The sequence below is a fragment of the Pituophis catenifer genome, unplaced genomic scaffold, assembly GCF_029215685.1.
Source record: "Pituophis catenifer annectens isolate HBS135680 unplaced genomic scaffold, rPitCat1.0.hap2 SCAF_2, whole genome shotgun sequence".
NCBI lineage: Eukaryota > Metazoa > Chordata > Lepidosauria > Squamata > Colubridae > Pituophis > Pituophis catenifer.
This window is the reverse complement of record NW_027256882.1, coordinates 94,059,985-94,079,789: the sequence shown is the minus strand read 5'-3', so window position 1 is coordinate 94,079,789 and position 19,805 is coordinate 94,059,985. Positions and strand designations below refer to the sequence as shown.

The following is a 19,805-nucleotide window of genomic DNA, read 5'->3' as shown; positions in this document are numbered from 1 at the left end:
ATGACCACAAAAAAATTGTATCACAGATTATTAGACTGTAGAAAAATCCTGATTAGATTTATTCATATTCATTATATGATCTTCCTAAGCAGAAGTAAGACAGCGTGAAGGTTATGGTATCTATAGTGTAGAACAGCTTAACACTCTTCCCAGAATTGCTGAAGTGCAATAAGCAGACTTGTGACCCAGAATTGGATTGGGTTATATTTAAAGATGCACTGCTGCAAAGCAGATTTTAGACATGCTTCATATCAAGGAGCTGTCCTCAGCTTCTGCCATTTGGATACAGTAAAGTTGTCTACATCTCTTCAGAGAGAATATCTTTTGTAACATGGTTCCAAGGGGTGCTTACACACTTTTTAATTTGCAGACTCAGCTTTTGGTTACCTCACCTGATAGTGTAATCCATGGTATTATTTAAATATTTCTCTGCTCATTGAAAACAACTTGTTCCCAAACTTGAAACAAATCCCTTCAAAACTGCATGGCATTTCTATAATGCACTTTTCCAAAATAGATAGTGTGTTGGGCATATTCTCTTTTTATCACACTGTTTCATTAAAAGAAGACAGAGGAAGTTCAACAACTATTAAATAAAATGAATTCAAGTACTCTTATAACAGTACTTGAAATTCCATTACTTTGACAGAGCATCTACTATTTGATTCCATCAGGAATTTTTCTTCAGAATTCTGTTGAATGTAGTGTACTTGCTTAGGGTTTTGAATATTGTGAGGCTTAAGTCTAACCTTTGGAACATGAGCAACTGACGGAAAGGTGAGATAATATTAGCAATGAACATGTTAGTGAGTTTTAAGATACTGTATCTGCATGTGTTAAGTGGCACTTGAATTTTTATCTAACTGAAGTCCATATAAACAAGCAGTAGAAGAAAATAATACTCCTAAAACTCATAATCTGTTGAGAGTATTGTTACAATATAAATGGCCTTAATTGGACAGGGTTAAACTGACATGTTTTGCAGTAAAAACAACAGAAGCTTGTACTCAAGCTCTCTCTGGAAACTAGTACATTTCTCAGTTAATGGCTTTGTAGCTGTTTTAGAGCTGTAATTGGAGGTTACTAATTTGAATGTGTTACCTTAGCTATCTGGCTGGAATCGATGGAAAAATAGAACGGTTTCAAATATCTTACCTTATACGCGATGCAAACATTTTATTTTGAAATACAGTTAAAATTGAATAGTCTGCCCATTCTATGCCAACTTGCTCATTAGTTCAGGTACAGTGTATTTGAGATTCTTATGATCAGTACAGAGAAGTTAGGAAGAAAACAATACCTTATAGATGGTATTCTAAATCAAGAAATCTATGAAAAATATGAGTGTTCTCTTTTCTAAAACTCTACTATCTATGACATTGTTATTATGAATTTCTTTGGCATGTGATTTGTAAGTCAGTTCATACTGCTCATACTTCATCTATTAAGGTTGTTAGAAAATTATTATTCTAAACTGATAGCCAAATATGAAAATGATAGCATATTCAACTGGTTGTGTGTTATCTGTAAATAAGTTCAGGACCTTCTATTCTTCTCTTTTCTGTTGGTGAACAAAGTATATTGTTACATTTTTTCCTGCAGTTCTTTTATTGTAACAGAACACTTTTGAAACGGAGAAGAAAACTAAGAAAATATTCTGAAATTTGCAGCATGATTTAATTTTGGATTTTGCTTAGGTGGGTGGGGACTGCATATATCTAGATATATATTAAATTGTAATACTGTTTCAGTATTTAATATCTGTAGAGACTCAAATTATCAGCTTCACTGGCAGTTCCTGCAAAGAAAGGATGCTAGATAAAGGATGATTCTGTCGCTACCCATGGATTCAAACTTTAGAGTCCCCCCCCCCTTTTTTTCCCAGTGAACAGATTTATAGCCTGGACACACTATCCAATCCTGGTGAATCTGCAGTTCTACACATTCAATTTGGTATAAATGGAAGCATGACGTTAAGTTTTCTTATTTTGGGGTGGAGTAAAAAAGAGATAAACCTTGCATAACTGCCAATTGTGAAATATGATTAGGTGTAATGATTCAATCAGAAATGGAAATTGCATTTTCTGTACAGAAATCTAGATTATTTCAGTAATGATTATACCATTCTAATGTTTGACTTTTCTCCATTTTTATTAGAACATTCAACTCCAGCCAAAGTGGTGAAAGCAGCAAACCTAAGGCAGAGGAAAGGAAGCAAGGTATGTTGCTAACGTGTTCTTTTATCCAATAATATCTGCATGAGGGAAAGGGGAATGGAGGCATGGTACATCACAATGATGTAGAGAGAACCTAATGCGACATTACAATTTTTAATGCATCACTTTATATTTGTTCAAATTGAATCACTTTCTCAAAGCTCATTTGCAATTTAACAATTACTTTTAATTTTCAAAATCTTGACTATTTTAGAATAATCCATAAAGATCAGCTGTCTGCTTTACCCCTGAGTCATTTATGAAAAGGTTAGAAACACTGCTGTGGCTTGGTTCTTTAAAAGGACTCCAGTTTTTTTCTTCATAGATAAAATTGTCCATTTATTCTTGCTTTTGTGTTTTCTGTCTTTTTAACTACTTAGGAATTGATAACAGGACAGATCATCTTACCACATGCTCACCATTTACTCAAAAATAGACAAAAAGAACTTTATCAAAAACTTTTTAAAAATCTAAATATGCAATGTCAACAGGTTCTTGATACACTCAAAAATCTCTAGAAGATTGGTGAAACAGTATTTACTCTTCCAGAATCTGTGCTAATTTTCTATGGTGTGTTTTATTATTAGTTTTTTTTTAAAAATACTATTTCTAACAACTGATTTGGAACAAGCATTGTTGACTGACATATAACTTCATGAATCTCTCCAAGTTCTTTGTAAAAACTTGATGTTGCATTTTGCTATCTTTGGAATTCACAATTATTTTTAATAATTCTGGTAAACACCGCCCAGAACCCCTCTACACTGCCTAGAGCCATGATGGCGAACCTATGGCACTGTGCCACAGGTGGCACGCAGAGCCATATCTGTGGGCACGTGAGCTTGCCCTAGCTCAGCTCCAGTGCGCCGGCCAGCTGATTTTTGGGCCTTCCGGGCCCACTGGAAGTCGGGAAACGGTCCATTTCCGGCCTCCGGAGTGCCTCTGGGGGGGTGGGGAAGGCTGTTTTCACCCTCCCCAGGCTCCAAGAAAGCCTCTGGAGCCTGGGGAGGGTCAAAAACAGGCCTACCGGGCCCACCGTTAACCTTTTTGCTGTCACTTGCCAAAAGCAGGGGTAGCGCAGGGAGGTCGCGTACGCATGCGCAGGTGTGTGTGGGGGCATTGAATTATGGGTATGAGCACGTGTGCGCACAACCCCCCCCCCATGCTCCCCACGCTTTTGGCACGCGATGGCAAAAAGGTTAGCCATCATTGGCCTAGAGTCCCTCTCTGAAGGAGATGGGCAGTTAAGAAATCTGAAATATAAGTAAATAAATAAATCAGTGTCTGGAGATTTATTTCTCAAGATATCTAAGAATCTCTTGTTACTTAGTTTTCTTGGTTGTTTGGATTCCTTCCCTGAGTGAGTCAATATGGGTACAGACATTTATCCCAGATCTGTTACAGTGAACACCAAATGGAAAAAAATATTCATTTACTTTGTCTGTAATCTCCATAGCCTCTTGAATATTTCTTACACTTTTGGATATCCAACAATCCAGCCTGGCCAGGATCTTGCTGTAATTGATTTTTAAATACGTTGTTACTGCCTCCCCCTATTTTTTCCTTTGCTTTCCTCAAAAGAGCATGGTGATGTTTCTTTTTTTCTGCATTGCTTATTAAAACTTGACACTCTTCTGCAGTGTTTGTGCTTTTTCATTCTCTTTCTTAAAGAAGGATTTTTATTGAAGTTTTGCCACAATCTGGGTAGTACTAGAGAGCAATGCTGGCTTCTTTTTATCTTTAGTTGACCTTTTCTTACATTGTTGGATGCTTTCCAGTTAAATCATAATCATTATGCTTTTGAAAAACTTCCAAACATTATGAAGAGTTTTAGTCTTCTTGGCTCTTCCTTTCAGTGTCTCTCAGAATTACCCTAATTTAGCAAAAGTTTCCCTTTCATACTCAAATGTGACTGTTGGACACTGTTTCCTGTTGGTAATTATGCTAAATGGGAATAGCATTTTGGTTATTTCCCATTATCTTTTGTTTCATCAAAGATTTTGCATCAGATGACGGAATGAAATCATAGATTAAATTAAATTAAATTGTTCTCACCTCTGGTTCTTCCAGGACTGTCTGAAATATCTAGGAATTTGGACTTGTGGCCTGAACATGAATTACTATAAAAATGTAGCTTTTATTATTATAAAAATGTATCCTTTGTATGACTGATGACCCCATCTAACAGTTATCTTTTCATTAGCTTCATTCTACCAGTTTCTTTTTAAGTGTCTGCTGTAAAAGTTGATACATTTGTTAAGTTTCTTCAAATCGCTATCCTTTTTTGTTAATGATTTCATGATAAATATGGCACATGGTTTCTTTTAAGGACCTAGTGAATAATCAAATCACTCTGTGAGTGAGATGGGCAGTCTCTAAATTTGATATATAAATAAAATAATACAACATTAGAATAAAGGCAGGAAGCCTATAGGAACAAGGTCTGTGCTTTTTGTGTCAGAGAAGTATTAAGACTAGATTGATTAAACCCTAAAATTTTCAGCAACTCTATCTGATAATGCCACAGTATTCCCTTATTTAGCCAAACTAGGTTGTACAACTGCACTTCTGTTATTTTGACAGTGAAGACTTACCCTCTCCAATTCTAATCATTAGTTCTGTAAATTCAGTTCCCTCTTGCAACACAACAGGACCTGTATGTTTACAGAAGCCATCTTTAAGAGACACTACTTACTATGGATCCAGTTTTTAGTTGGGAGGATATATTTGCTAGAATTATTATTTTTTCATCTGATGAAGAGAACAGTGATTCAGATTTACAGAGGACATAGTGCTTTACCTCCTGTACATTTATTAATTATATAGATTTATATGACCTCCCAATCAAAATGCAACTCTTAAGTGGCTAATATCAATAAAAATAAATTCAGAAAGAATATAAGAAAATGGATTGCACTTTCCACTCAGCCCCTTAAGAAATGCAATAATCATAATTCAGAATGAGATGGGTCCATTGCTAAAGGAAAAATCTGGATCTTTTAACACCCCACAAAAGGCCATCAAGGTCAGGGCCATCCCAATTTTAGCAGGATATGCCGTTCCCTAAGTCAGGTACTATGACCAAAAAAGAGAGCACGCTTTACTAGTCCCATTAGATGGCATGGTTTAATAGACAGGGCTGGATCATGGCCACATTGCTAGATAGTCCTTATGGGACAAAGGGACATTGGAGACTGGTCTTGCAAATAAAATGGCCATTTGCTGTGAAGAGAGTTATAGGTGTTAACCAGCACCTTGAATTGTACTTGGAAGTGCACTAGGAGCCAGTGCAGCTCACAGAGAGATGATATGTGGGTAAAGTGAGGCATATCTATGCTGCTGAATTCTGGACCAGTTGCAGCTTTGGAATGGTTTTTAAAGGCAATCCCATGCAGTAGTCCAAATGGAAATGTTCAAGGTATGAATGATAGTAAATAGGGCCTCCTAATTTAATAGGAGCAGTTGGCACACAAGATGGATTTGTGCAAAGTTTCTCTTGGCCATAGCTGTCAACTATTTCTTGAACAAGAGTGTAAGAGGACTAGTTGTGTTAGGGGGTGCTACCTTAATCAGAGCCAAAGATGAAGTGCTTAGTTCAGTTTTACCAGAGTTGAACTTGTAACTATTCCTTTTCATCCAGGCTCGCACAGCCTCCAGACACTGAGAAAACATCTTGATACATCACTTTATTGAGTCAGGGTGGAGGTGTATAATTGAGTCTCATCAGACTATGGATGGTATCTGGCCCCTTGATGTCGGATGGCTTCACCCAACAGCATCTTGGTTGTATTGAAAGCTGCTGGGATATCAAGGAGCATTTCTTTGGAACCTACAAGTTTAAATTAATCCAAAATAATCAGGCCCGATTGTTCCAGTCAGCTCCACTGGACTTGAACATATGGAGTGCAGCTCAGAGCTGATTCAAATGATTTTATTTGACAGATGCTTAAAATGTTCCTCGCAGCAGTTTTGCAGGTGTTTATCCAGTCTCCCTCTCCCCAAGAGGTGTTAACTGACCTTAAACAGGGCCACTGTTTGGCAATTTGCAGATATGATGCAAGTCAATACATACTTACATTTTGTCATTCTTGGCACCCTCAGGTAATCTTTAATAAAACCCATGTTCAGTCAGATGTACTCCTTATCTTCCTCCAACAGTACTCTAGGTGTTTCTTTTGTTGTTTTATTTTCCAAAGGGCTATGTAGGATCTACAAACAAGAAGCAGCCACACAGTGCAATCTGATCCAAAGCCCATTGTTTTGTTCCAAGTTATGAATATTCCAAGTTTTAAGACTTCAGTCATTTCAAGTACTAGAATGTTAGGGAAACCCCAGGCTCCCCTGAAACCCATCTGCAAAGGACCGACGAAATAGATCCTACTGCTTGAGTTAGGAGACAGTCCAGGAATACTCTGACACAGAAAGTGATGTCCACTATGACAAGAAATTATATCCATTTACCCAGTGGTGGGTTGCCCCCGGTTTGCACTGGTTCTATAGAACCGGTAGTAAAACCGGTGGGAGGCTCCGCCCACCGACGCATGCGGCCCCACTGCGAACCGGTAGTAAAGGTAAGTAGAACCTACTCCTGCATTTACCCCATAATTGGATCGCATAACATTACCTCTGCCCCCAGACAAAAAACAGATTCATGATCACAGCTGTAGGTCAAGCGTATTGTCATCGTGATGGCCATGAATTCTGAGCCATGTTCAATTTCATACCTAGAAAAGTCAGGTTGAAGTGTCCCAAGTCTATGAATTTAGAAAATTCTGCTGCCAACTTGGCCACAGAATCAAGTACCCTGTTTTCCCCCAAATAAGACATCCCCTGATAATAAGCCCAATCAGACTTTTGAGTGCATGCGCTAAAATAAGCTCCGCCCTGAAAATAAGCCCCCCCCCGAAAATATTTAAACGCAGAGCTGGAAATCAGGTAAGACGGCAAGAGGAGCCCCATCTTGCTCCACGCGCCCCAAAATAATAAGACCTCTCTGAAAATAAGGCCAAGCGCTTATTTCAGGGCTCAAAAAAATATAAGACGGGGTCTTATTTTCGGGGAAACATGGTAGCTGTATCAGGAAAGCAATAATCCCAAATGATCCTTCAGGCCTAATTTTACAAGACTTGGAAAATTCTCTATTGCTATTGTGTAAATATCATCATGCTCACCAGGTGGCACTGTGTCTAGAAAATAAATAAATCTTGAATCTATTAAATGTATTTTACGTTGTTTCCCATGAAGTCATCGGTAAGTTGTGCACACATACTAGAACAAAAAATTTAAATACAGCATTACTGTATTTATTTTTTTTTAAATAAAAAGAGTCTGCAATAAAATGGAAACCCCCTATGCATAGAAATATAGGCATATACAGAGGCTGCAATAATGTTCATAAAGGGAAAACCAATTTTGCCTTCACTCACTTAATCAGCTAAGTGACATCTCACAAAAAAGGAAATTAAAATTAGAAATTTATGAAGGAGAATTACATACATTTCACGTAATGAAACTTGAAAAACAGATAAACTCTACGTGGAGCAGAAGTGTAAAGTTAGTAAAGTAGATGTGCTTGAGTTACTACCTGCCCTAAAGCAGAAAGACATTTGTGGTGGGGCTGAGGGTCCTCCGGAGGGATGGGGAGATATTTTTCATAATTTTAAAATTAAAAATTCTGGCTTTCTGTATCACAGAGTACCAAAATAAAGCATATATAGTATAAATGTGTCTGTACCTGGTTGGAATGCTCTATAGTAGTAGTATACATCTGAAATTCCACTGGAAGGAATAGAAATTGTAGGCATTTAAATCTAGACTTGTATAGACAGTCAAAAGTTGAATTTACAGAAGGTAACTTGATTCTGTATTCTCTGTTTACTATATCAGGTTGGTGACTTTGGGGATGCCACAAATTGGCCAACGCCAGGAGAAATAGCTCACAAGAGTATACAGGTAAGCACATATTCTGATTCGGGGAGGGGGGGAGTCACATCTGTTTAGCCTGTTTGTGAACTGATGGAGTTGCTGAATGAAGAATATTCTCCAACTCAATAAATTCTGTTGTTTAGGAGGGTGTTACTTATCCATGAGGCAGCTTGTTAAAATATCAGCAGATTCATATTTCATTTTCATATTTTTGTGCTTATTGGTTGATGCTATTTGATTAAAATAAAGTCTGAATATGTTCTAGAAGGAAGATATTTCTCTTATTATGTTGGATGTGTGGATTTTGTTTTATTTTTGTCTTTTGTTATTGTTGATAATTGTAACCATCTACTATTACTGATACTTAATTTGGCTATCAAACAACTCTTCAAAGCAGCAAATATTCCAAAAACTACAATAAAATAATCTTCAAGTAGCTTCTGCTTCTCCTACATCATATTATTCAGTACAGATTACATCCTATAGTGGATATTTTTCATTTCATTCTAGGAGAGAGGATGCCCAAAACTGACTATTGTTCTTGGGGCTTTTGCTGTTTGATGTACATATGGGTAAATTATAATATAGAGGCATGCAGATAGAAAAATGTGCAAATACATATACACATATATATGTATGTATGTATTTAAAAGGTTTATATGGCAACTGTGGGCAGTTAAAATCAATTAAACCCCCATAATAATGTAAACAGCTCTCTTCACACATACCCAAATTAAAAACCATCATATTCTAATCAGGCACCATAACAATCCCACAGTACTACATATGTGCTGAACTCAACTCCTTTCTGAGTTGACTCTTGGATTAGGCTCTTACAGCTTTCTGGAAGGCTAAGAGGCTTCTACATTCACTAAGTAAAAAGAAAAAGATGCTCACACAACAAAGAGCTTAAAATGAAATGAAGAGGCCTATCATCCTGTGTACCATCCTTTCTTCAGTATTTTTGTTTTCGTTTTTCCTTCCCTTGATTATTTTTTCTTTAAAATCAATAACACTTTTTACTTTCATTTTCCTGATTTTTATTGTAAACTTTTGGGTGATGACTCTGCTAAGCCTGTTTTTCTTGTGGTATATGTAAGCACTCCTCACATATCCAAAAAAGAAATCACCACTAGAGGTCCTCACTACTTAAATAACTTTTTTTTTAATCCACCAAGTTTCTTTGTTCATATAATTTGGATATATTTGGATCATTTTTCCATTTTTTATATGCATATTTCCTATATGGAACTTCCTTGGTATATGAAAGCCTTCAATGTTCTTTTACAGAATTTCCAAATATTATGTCACAAAAGGAAGATAATCAGTTGAACTTAAAAAACCCCCTTATATTATTAAAATTAATTTGAAGAGAACTTGGGGTTTAGAAAACTGTACACATGTGTGCATGTATATGCATTAGAACAAAGAGAGGAACAAAGTAGCTACATTCCACATTTTACTTATCTAGATTCTTGCTGATCTTCATGTATGCATCATTATATCAAAAGTAGTATAATAGATAATTTAAAAAATTATCCATTTAATTATAGTCAGAGATTACCTAGGCATAGGTGAATGAAGGGAGGAGAGAATGAAGGGAGACTGCAGGAATATCTCTTCATGCTTCAATATAGATGCTATTTCCCCCCCATTACAGAACTTAAAGTTCAGTTTGAACAACACTTTTGGGGGGGGGGTGCTAACTCTGTGCTTAGGAGAAGGCCAGGAATAGCTCATTACAGGTTCCAGGCAGAGGATTTCCTTTTAGGGTTTCCCTGCCCACCATCATCCCTAGCTCAGCAATGCTATTCTGGGACAGGAGCCTGGAACTCATTCTAAAACCTAGCCAAAGTGAAGAGAAGTTGATGTACTTACTATGTGGCAACGTTGAAATTGCTGTCAAAAAAGTGGGTTAAGAAACAACTTCTTAAACTGGCAATATGCTCTTGGCTCTCTTCAGAGTAGATGCGACAAATACCCGGAAGTAGAACATGAATACAAAAATGCTTAAAGCATATTTCTTGCTTTGGACTTCCTTTTGTTTTGGCAGCAGAGTGTCAGCTTTACAACTTTGTAAAATGCTCTCAGACTTTCTTTGTCTTTGTCTCCTGCCCCTGTCTTCATTGATGAAATGTGACTGTTACTGGATTTCAAAACGATTTAGAAACTATGGTGAAAGCCTTGCTTTTGCAATGCATGTGTTCCAACTATGCACATTCCCCTCTAATTTGCAAATAGTCTCTTTTTTTAAAAAAAAATACTTGTTTTGGGGAACAAACTACTGCTTTATAATTGCAGTAATGTACTTGACTTCAAGCCAAGCTATATGATACTATTGAAGGTGTTAATGGCTCCACATAGGAATAAATAAATATATATAAATCAATATCTTGAGGTGAGACTGTAGCTAAGATTGCTACTTTGCTAAGTTATTTGTGATTATCTTTTCCTGTACCTCAAATGTCTCATCTATCATTTTCAGCAGTTGTCACAAAAATCCCAATCTCTACGGAAACTTCATATTAAGAAAAATATGAGGGAGCAGGAGAAAGGGGAAGGAAGTGATGGCAAAGAGAACATGAAAACTCGATCTGATGAATCAGGAGAAGAGAAAAATGGAGATGATGACAACCAGAAATTGGCTCAGAAGAAAAAGGGTGAGAAAAGGCTGCCTTTGGGCTCTTAGCAGATGTGCTAGTATGGCAACTCTAGACTTTCCATCGGCATTGCTGTTGGCAGGGCTCTGTATTGGACTATATTAATATTCCTAATGCACTGGACTTCATTGACTATGCATATCAGATGTTACCTAGAAATCACAAAAATGTCTATTTCTTTGAAGTGGAATTCCCAAAGTATTAACAGAGATTAAATTGGCAGAGAAAAATGTTAACATGCAAAAATGAAATCTAAAAGCAAAGCTCCCTTCCTTATGTGTCTTTAAAGAACAGTACCAGCACAAAAAAGTTGCAGGAAAAATATTTGCCCGCATGTGAAAAAGAAAATGGAGCAAAGTTTGAGTCTGGGTAAAAAAGGTGTTAGGTTTCCAACATCCTGGTTACTTTCTAATTGGCATCACATGATTATGTAACTTAGCTATGACAGTTGCTGCACTTTCTGGTTGCCATCCTTAAGCAAGGCTGTCTTGTCATTTATACCTCTTGCCAGCATCCCCATTGGCTTTGGTTGCAGGAAGTTGGCAAAGAAGGTTGCCATGCAATCATATGACCACAAGGATGCTGCAATGGCTGGAACTTTTGAGGACCAGTCGTAAGCACCATTCATTCAGCTATTATTGTAAGTCCAGTCAGTTACTGAATAAATGGTTATTAATCGAGGACCACCTGTAGTACTGAGAAATAGTTTTCTATTATCTTGAAACAGTAAAATTTAAAATCTTATCACAGTACGTTCAAAGTACAGTCTATTAGAAATATATAACTTGGTCACCTTTCCCCCATGCTGATCCATTACCTTGTTGCGTAGTTAGTATCTGTTTACTATAGCAGCCATTTATTATTTTTTCTCATAGTAAGCAAAGGTATAGGACTAAGGAAATCTCTGCCCTCAGAAAAGGCATGCTTTATAAATTGATGTAGGAACAATATTCTGGTTCAGTCTTTCATTTTAATACACTTCTCAGTAGGCCCTGTCTGCAGGACTCACAAAGTAGAACATGAGTAACAGATCACGTTGTTTCTAGGCAAGCATTCTGATGTCCTTATCATAATTGGTTTTTTGAAATCTACAGTTATTCATTGCTGTTCCGGGAGTCTGAAATATCTTGACAGTTTGTGTCACACATTTTTCAGAATTACATTGGTTTGCATCCTTCGAAGATTAGCCCTAGGCAATAATTTTTGTATTGCAGGCAGTAGACACAAATGGGTACCCCTGCAAATAGATATGAAGTCTGAAGTGCCAAGGGATAAAACCGCTTCTCGTAACAACAGACAGAATGAACAGCACCGGCATCCTTCCAACAACCGAAGTGAATCAAAAGGTATGAATTTGAAAGCAGTTAAATGAACACACACACGCACACAATTGTTTAGATTATCATCATATCCTTTCATCTTCTCTGTACACAAAGGAGCAAAACATTTCTAGCTTGAAATGGGCACTTTGACTATTCTGAGAAAATAAGTTTCCTCTTCAGTAGTAGTGATTTGGAAAAGTCAGTACAGGTAGTCTTCGTTTACCAACTGCCTTTTTAATGACCATTCAAAGTTACAACAGTTGGAAAAACCAGATCTCATATTTACAGCCATCACAGCATCCCACGGGCATGTGATCACCATTTGCAACCTTCACAAGCAGAATTAATAGAGAATGTGGTTACAGTTGACTCATTTATTTCTGTGATGATTCACTTAATGACAGAAGTGGAAGTGTTGTAAGGCCAACACAGTCATGTGATTTCTCATTTAATGACTATTGATCCACTAGGTCATCACTGTCATAGGATTTTTGGTTTAGTAACAGAATTGCCAGTCCCAATTATAGTTACTGAGCGATGACTGACTTTAGCCAGTAAAGTAGCAGATATGGGTTTTTATTTTACTCCCATTGGCTGAAATTAGTTGAAGGGAAATAGGTTTGAGGTAAAGTTGATTAAGCATATGCTAGTCAATTTTGATCTAAAAGCCTATAAGACTACTTGAATAAGTGAGCTTATTGCTGGCTTTAAAGAACTGTAGGAAGAAGATGTAGTTGCTATCCTTGTGTTTTAAGATTTCAGATTGTAAATCAAAATGCATTGCTTTCTTTGTTGAGCCTTACAGACATATTGCCTAATGCAAGCATATATTTTGATTCATCGAACACAAGCTTAAGCTAATAGCTAGCTACTTGAATTTTTATGCTTGTTTTTTGCTAATAATGAGGATTTTATAGGGAAAAATTGATATGTTGGTTGTTCAACTCAGTTCAGTGAGTATTTTTATGAAGACCAAGCTACAAAAGTTTTGCTTAATTTCTGGTTCCATGTTTTGCTATGGGCATTATACATGTTTTAACTCTAGGTTAATTTTTAAAATCATCCTTTTGAACATGGATTCCTGTTCCTAATGCAGACCAATTTAAATGTTTTGGCAAGTCTTTTGGAATATAAAACATCAAGACATAAAACCAACAAAGTCAGAACAAAACAAAAGAGTTTTGTTCTGACTTTCAGAACAAATTGTTTTCCATTTGACGTACACCTGTCCCCATAGACTATTACAATCTCTCACATGGTTTATAGTATAATCTAAATAACTAGCCAGTTAGGATATTTCTTTTTATATGGCAAAGCTTCCTTCAAACATTGTTGCTATGTCTAGCTAAGCCTCCTTCATCTGTTATATAATAAGGATAGAAGTAGATTGATTCTTTTAACCTCCCTGATTGCTTAAAGATGCCTGAACATATCAGTTCACAGTCATTTTAGTGTTTCAATCTCAGTCATGTTTTCTCTTTCTATTTATTTTGTTGCAGGATGGCATTTAGATAACAAGCATGAACGGAATTGGCCTGATCATGATGAAACTTCTAGTGTTAAAAGTGATGGGGCAACTGTTCGGGGTGCTTTCAGGGGCAGAGGACGTGGCCGGGGACGAGGGAGAGGGAGAGGAAGAGGAGGTACTCGCTGTACGTATAATATATTCATAACCATTCTTCCATGTACAGAATATTGGTGATGCTGCAGATAAAGAACTGGCAAGCAACATTATATTTCCAGTATGAATATCTGTAATTGAGGATAGCTGATTTGTGTGTGACTGAATATAGTTCAAATCAGTACACCTAGATGAAAGAATTTAAAGTCTTTTCCAAAACTAATGTCTTTTTATTGAATTTTAAGTCCCTTTTTAAACCAAAGGATAATAGAAGTAGAAATAATACACAAATATTAAAACATAGTAAAAACACAGTTACACAAAGTGTAATTGAAAACTAAATAATTAATTTCCTGTGGTGATTAAGTATTAGAATAGAGCTGGGGAGACCCACGTTCAATTTTACTGTCATATCTAGAAGCTCACTAGGGCTTTGTCATTGGGCTAGTCAATAACATCAGTGTCTATTAATTACAAAAGGAAAGCTTAAGATGATTTATTATGGCATACCTTTTTGAAAAACCAAGACAAGTGAGCAGTTTTAGTATAAACTTCTCTGTGTTGTGAGGAAAAAAAGTTTCTTATAGCATCTTAAAAGAGTCTTTAAAATGCTTCAAGAATCTGTCAGTTTTGTTGCAAATGACTAATAAAAGTAAAGTGTGCTCCAAGGGTGGCATAAGAAAAGCTATACTGTAAAAGGACTTTGAAATCTAGTTTTGTAATAAGAGAGGTCCTTCTGCAGATAGTAAACCTTTGATCTTTAGGCAACAAGCTTTTGATCGTGTGGTCAGAAGAGTTGTGAACTAGATAAATTAGCTTTGGGTGTGATGTGATACTGGTTAATAGCTTATCTGCCATGTTTTATATCACCTCCGGTACCTTTCAAGAGTTTCCACAGATTAAGTGCATTGCCATTAGACCAAGACATGGGGTATAAGCATGGCAGATAACAGCTGTTGGCAGATAACAGCTGATTCAGAAATAGTCATAGTTGGTACACTGAACATAAATGTGCAAATTTGGTTATTATTGCATAATTGAAAGTGGGAGTGCAGGCATTCCCAAACAATACATCTAACTTTTTTCAGAGGTTTAGGGGAATCTAAATTCTTGTGTCTTAACTTTCTACTGAATAGCAGCACATTTGTCATTTTTTGTTGTTCAGCCTCCTTATTCACACCTCACCATTACTGAATTCTCGTAACATTATGAATGTGTCATATTCTTTGAGTTATGTGACGGGTTATCAGCAGAATATCATATCGGTGACACCTTATTCTCCATTGAGAGTGGAGACAGTAGCCAGGTTGGGTATGACCGCCCAATCAGCTTAAAAGACTGAGTCTGTCAATCAAGCTAAGTCACGCCCTTGTTGCCGGGTAGACCAGCTTTTGACTCAGTCCTTCAGCGTGGACGGGCGTGTGGGTCTTTAGCTCTGGCTTATTCCCTTTTTTTCTCTTGTTCCTTCTACAGCTCACTTTGATTATCATTATGGATATCGGAAATTTGATGCTTCTGATGGCACACGTACACAGAAATACACTAGTAATATCACTTATTACTTTGATAACATCAGTAGCACTGAGCTCTACAGTGTTGACCAAGAACTGCTTAAAGACTACATCAAACGACAGATGTATGTATTAGTTTTGGTTCTAGCAGTAGTTTTTCAATCTTTTAAAAGCCTTCTTAGATTTTTGGCAAACCATTTTATTTCTTTGGCAGAAAACGGTTTTTATCCATTAAGAAATTGCTAAATAGTCTCTTATTTAGATATACTGTGCTGCCCTTCCCAAAACAAGTAAAATGGCAATTATTGCAGCAGGATCACAGCCTATAATAATAAGCCCTTTCTATAAAATTGTTGCAACTGAAAACATTCAAAATAATGGCTGGTCCTTAAAGTGGTGATAGCAGCAGAAAACAGGGTTATGCCCAACAGCCGCTTGAGAATATAGAAGGAAAAATAAGCAATGTGTAATATAAGATATCTCCTTAGAAACATATCAGCATATATGTGCTAAACTAATGATAATTATGTCACTTGCAGGAAAAAGGGTGGAATAAGAGAATTTACTTCTTTTTATATATTTTTTTCTTTACTTTCAGTAGCAGCAAATTTACTAATAAAGAGAAATGAATGGCAAGTTAAAGAAATTGGTACTCTGGCACAGAGTACGGCAGTGCAACTGGAACAATTCTGATACAATTAATGAGATTATTTTAGGATAGACATGTCTTCTGTTGTTATCAAAAACTACACTGCTCAAAAAAATAAAGGGAACAAGCAGAAGACATCGGAGATCTGAATGAATGAAATAGCCTTATTAAATACTTTGTTCGTTACATATAGTAGTTTTGTGTTCCCTTCAGTTGTTTGAGCAGTGTATAAACTACTGTATGTAAAGAACAACATATTTAATAAGGCTATTTCATTCATTCAGATCTCGGATGTCTTTTCCTTGTGTTCCCTTTATTTTTTTGAGCAGTATATTTCCTTAGCCCATATAATATATTCAAACGTAAGTCTGTCTTAGATTGGGACCAGTTTTGAAAACAATAGATATGATAGAGTAGTAGTTATTCTTATGCTTGAGAGAAACTTTTGTGAAGTGAGGTTAGTGTACTTTAGCATGTCATACAAATAACTATTTCAGTTTCCATTACTTGCTATTTTCAGAGAATACTACTTCAGTGTCGACAACTTGGAAAGAGACTTTTTCTTGAGGCGGAAAATGGACACTGAAGGTTTCCTTCCCATCACTCTCATTGCCAGTTTCCATCGGGTACAGGCCCTAACCACAGATGTTGGCCTTATCATTAAGGTAAGGGATAATCTGCCCACCTGTCTACCAGTACCTATGTACCGTGTTTCCCCGAAAATAAGACCCTGCCTTATATTTTTTTGAACCCCGAAATAAGCGCTTGGTCTTATTTTTGGGGAGGGCTTATTATTTTGGGGCACATGGAGCAAGATGGGGCTCCTCTTGCTGTCTTACCTGATTTCCAGCTCTGTGTTTAATATTTTCGGGGAGGGCTTATTTTCAGGGAGAGGCTTACTTTAGCGCATGCGCTCAAAAGCCCGATTGGGCTTATTATCAGGAGAGGTCTTATTTTCGCGGAAACGGTATTACAGTGTGTTGTCATTTCACTTTTTGCTATATCATACTATCTCATTCAAACTTGCACTAAAAATCTCTTCCATTGTGATAAAATGGGCACCTGCAGTGAGGAGGATTTTAATAACACAGAGCTTCCTCAGAAAAATGCCTGGATTAAGAGACTGCACAGTCCCAAACTTGGGGGAGAGTGGGTAAAAGGTTCAGGGTAACTGCATCTTAAAATCTCAGGAAATATGTAGTAAGAAAGTTACAACTTTAGTTTGCCAAGATTCTGTCAGTTAGGTGTAAGTAAAGGAGTGGATTGGATCTCACTGTGTCATCTCTGGGTTTGGGCCTAACATCCATTGATGTACTGAATGCATGTCACTTTATGAGTTAGATGTCATTAAAGCTCTTAAAGCTACCATGTTATGATTCTTGAGAGAGATAATCAGAAGTTTTAGAGCTTCCATCCCATATTGGATTGAGGGAGAAAATGGAAATATCAGCATGTCATATCTGTGTCTCCTCATTATCCAGATGTGCTCTGGAGTAGGAAAGCAAGTATATCAATGCTAAAGTTGGCTTTGTTCCTTTGTCTGCCCTTGGAAGGAATGGGAGGAGAAACATTTAAGAAGGACAGGAAAGGGCAGAAATGTTTAGAGAAAAAAAAAAGCGAAAATTTCCTCAATTTCAGCTAAGTTAGTATGGCACTGTAAAACATAATTTCTTCATATAAAAATAATAATTTACTTTCTGACTTCTAAATGACTGCAGTATATCTGATATTTTAAAAATTATTTAGTGTTCAGTGTTCTTTTAGATGTTTTTTTAAAATTTCCATTTCGCTATCAGATAAGATATCTGTGGGATATTTGCAGTACCCCTCCTTGCATTGTTTCAGGGTGGATTTGATTTAAATCACCTTGATTTAAATCACGATTTAGATCACTAGTAAAAAGGCATGATTTAAATTAACTCGATTTAAATCATAATTTTTAAAGAGCAACTGTCATCTCTGTCCCACAGCGGCTCCTCCTCTGATCCACTGTTGACTCACCAACAGTCCCATTCATTTTAATGGGATGGTTGGTGATGCAGCAGTGACACAACAAGGTGAGGGACATGGCAGGCAGCAAGTGAGTGGACTAACAGGCGCTGCCATGATGGATCTGAAATGACAGATCTTTAATATTATAATATTTATAATATTATTATAAAGATCTTAAGAGACAGATATTAAAGACAGATCTTTAATATTGTTATATTTAATATTTCATATTTATAAGCTGCTTAGAAGTTTTCAGTTTCATTTTTACCCTTGCCCTTCCTCCTCAGAGCCTGGTGGTACAGATGCATTTTTCTTCAAACAATCATACAGTTTGTAGTGTACATAGATTTTCAAAACAATGGGATAAAGGAATATTCCTGAACTTTGTTTTATGATTTATCTCATGGTTACTGTGAAATTGTGTGAATGCATCAATGGAGTGCATGTTATCTTAACTTGCAGAGCTTGGATTCATTGAATGAGTTTACCAAAAATGTAAATATTGCAGAATATACAGCCTCATGCTACATAACTAAACTCCATTTGATGCTGAATAAACTAAATTGTTAATGTATCTTAAATATAAAATTATATTTAGATAGATTTTTATTCCAAAAGCATTTTATTAAAATAAATTTGATAAAAAAAGATCAGATTTAAATTTAAAAAATCCTATTAATTTTTTTTAAAAAAAAATCATCAATTTTTATCCACCCCGCCTTGTTTTGATATATTAATGCTGAAAATGAGGGCTTGTTTTCCAGGCATTAAAAGACAGCAAAGTGGTGGAGATTGTGGACCAGAAAATCAGGAGAAAAGAAGAACCAGAGAAATGGCCTTTGCCTGGCCCTCCCATGGCAGACTATGCACAAACGGACTTCTCTCAGCTAATCAACTGCCCAGAATTTGTGCCCAGGCAGAATTTCCAAAAAGAGACAGGTTAGTACAGATGGAAAATATAAAAATCAAATATGTTCCACAAAATATGTTGATTTTTGTTATTGCTACATAATTTGAGATCAAGCCAAACATTTATTTTACAAAACAGCAGCATTACAAAATGTCAACATTTCAGTATTTTATCCAGAGTCTCTGCGTTATTAAAGATAATAATTTACCTTATATGGGCATCTGTTAATGTTTAGTGTTGCTCAAGATCAGCCTCTAATAAAATCCCTCTAATATGGGATTTGATCCTGTATGAGAAGGCAAACCTGGCATATATTTCTGAGAGCCTGCAAGGCAAGGAGGAGAAGGAAATGCCTTTCTTAGAAATACGCCCAGTGGGATTTTGGTTATGGCACCAGCCACAACTTTGTGTGTGTGTGTGTGTGTGTGTGTGTGTGTGTGTGTGCGCGCACTATTGTCTATCGGGACTCTAAGGATTGCCAGAGACACTACCTCTCAGATAACCACATGTGATAACTTACCTACAAGGTTGGGCCTGAAAATCATTTGGGAGTTCAGCTATTGTGCCACTCTCCTTACTGCATAGCAGCTTCCTTTCCTACTCTGTTTGAGGCTGTCTTTGGCCTGGCGGTGGAATTTCCAAGGTTTATGATTCTGGGGGAACTTCAAACTGTCATCTTTGTGGAGCAGACCCAAAGACTGTATGGAACTTCATGGCCAGCATGACAGCCATGAACCTGACTCAGTTTGTTGCAGGTCTGATCTGAGGGGGGGGGGGCACCTGATAGACTCGGCTTTTGTTTTGGGGCACTGGCTATCTGTTTTGGACTTGGGCAATATTATATCCCTTGTCATGGACAGCCCACTGCTTTGTGATTCTGGAGAAGTGGTGGTATGCCCTATGTCAAGCAATCTGGAGGTGCTCCTGGTCAAAGAGCTGTGGCCAGGATATCTTTTATGCCTATTCTTGGGCTGGGAGGTCCTGCTCTTAGTCACTTAT

General features: G+C 36.9%; 1 protein-coding gene across 2 annotated transcripts in view; it reads left to right on the top strand.

Moving 5' to 3' along the window:
- The window catches only part of LARP1 (La ribonucleoprotein 1, translational regulator), a 91,350-nt gene that overhangs the window by 51,450 nt on the left and 20,095 nt on the right, over window positions 1-19,805 (top strand). The window contains exons 2-9 of one of the 2 annotated variants that reach the window (XM_070937190.1): window positions 2,158-2,219; window positions 8,103-8,168; window positions 10,630-10,801; window positions 12,016-12,147; window positions 13,623-13,775; window positions 15,218-15,380; window positions 16,425-16,569; window positions 18,661-18,835. In XM_070937190.1, coding sequence (XP_070793291.1) covers window positions 2,158-2,219; window positions 8,103-8,168; window positions 10,630-10,801; window positions 12,016-12,147; window positions 13,623-13,775; window positions 15,218-15,380; window positions 16,425-16,569; window positions 18,661-18,835 — 1,068 coding nt within the window. Of the gene's footprint in view, window positions 1-2,157; window positions 2,220-8,102; window positions 8,169-10,626; window positions 10,802-12,015; window positions 12,148-13,622; window positions 13,776-15,217; window positions 15,381-16,424; window positions 16,570-18,660; window positions 18,836-19,805 lie in introns of both variants that reach the window. The other variant, XM_070937189.1, reaches the window with a different exon arrangement.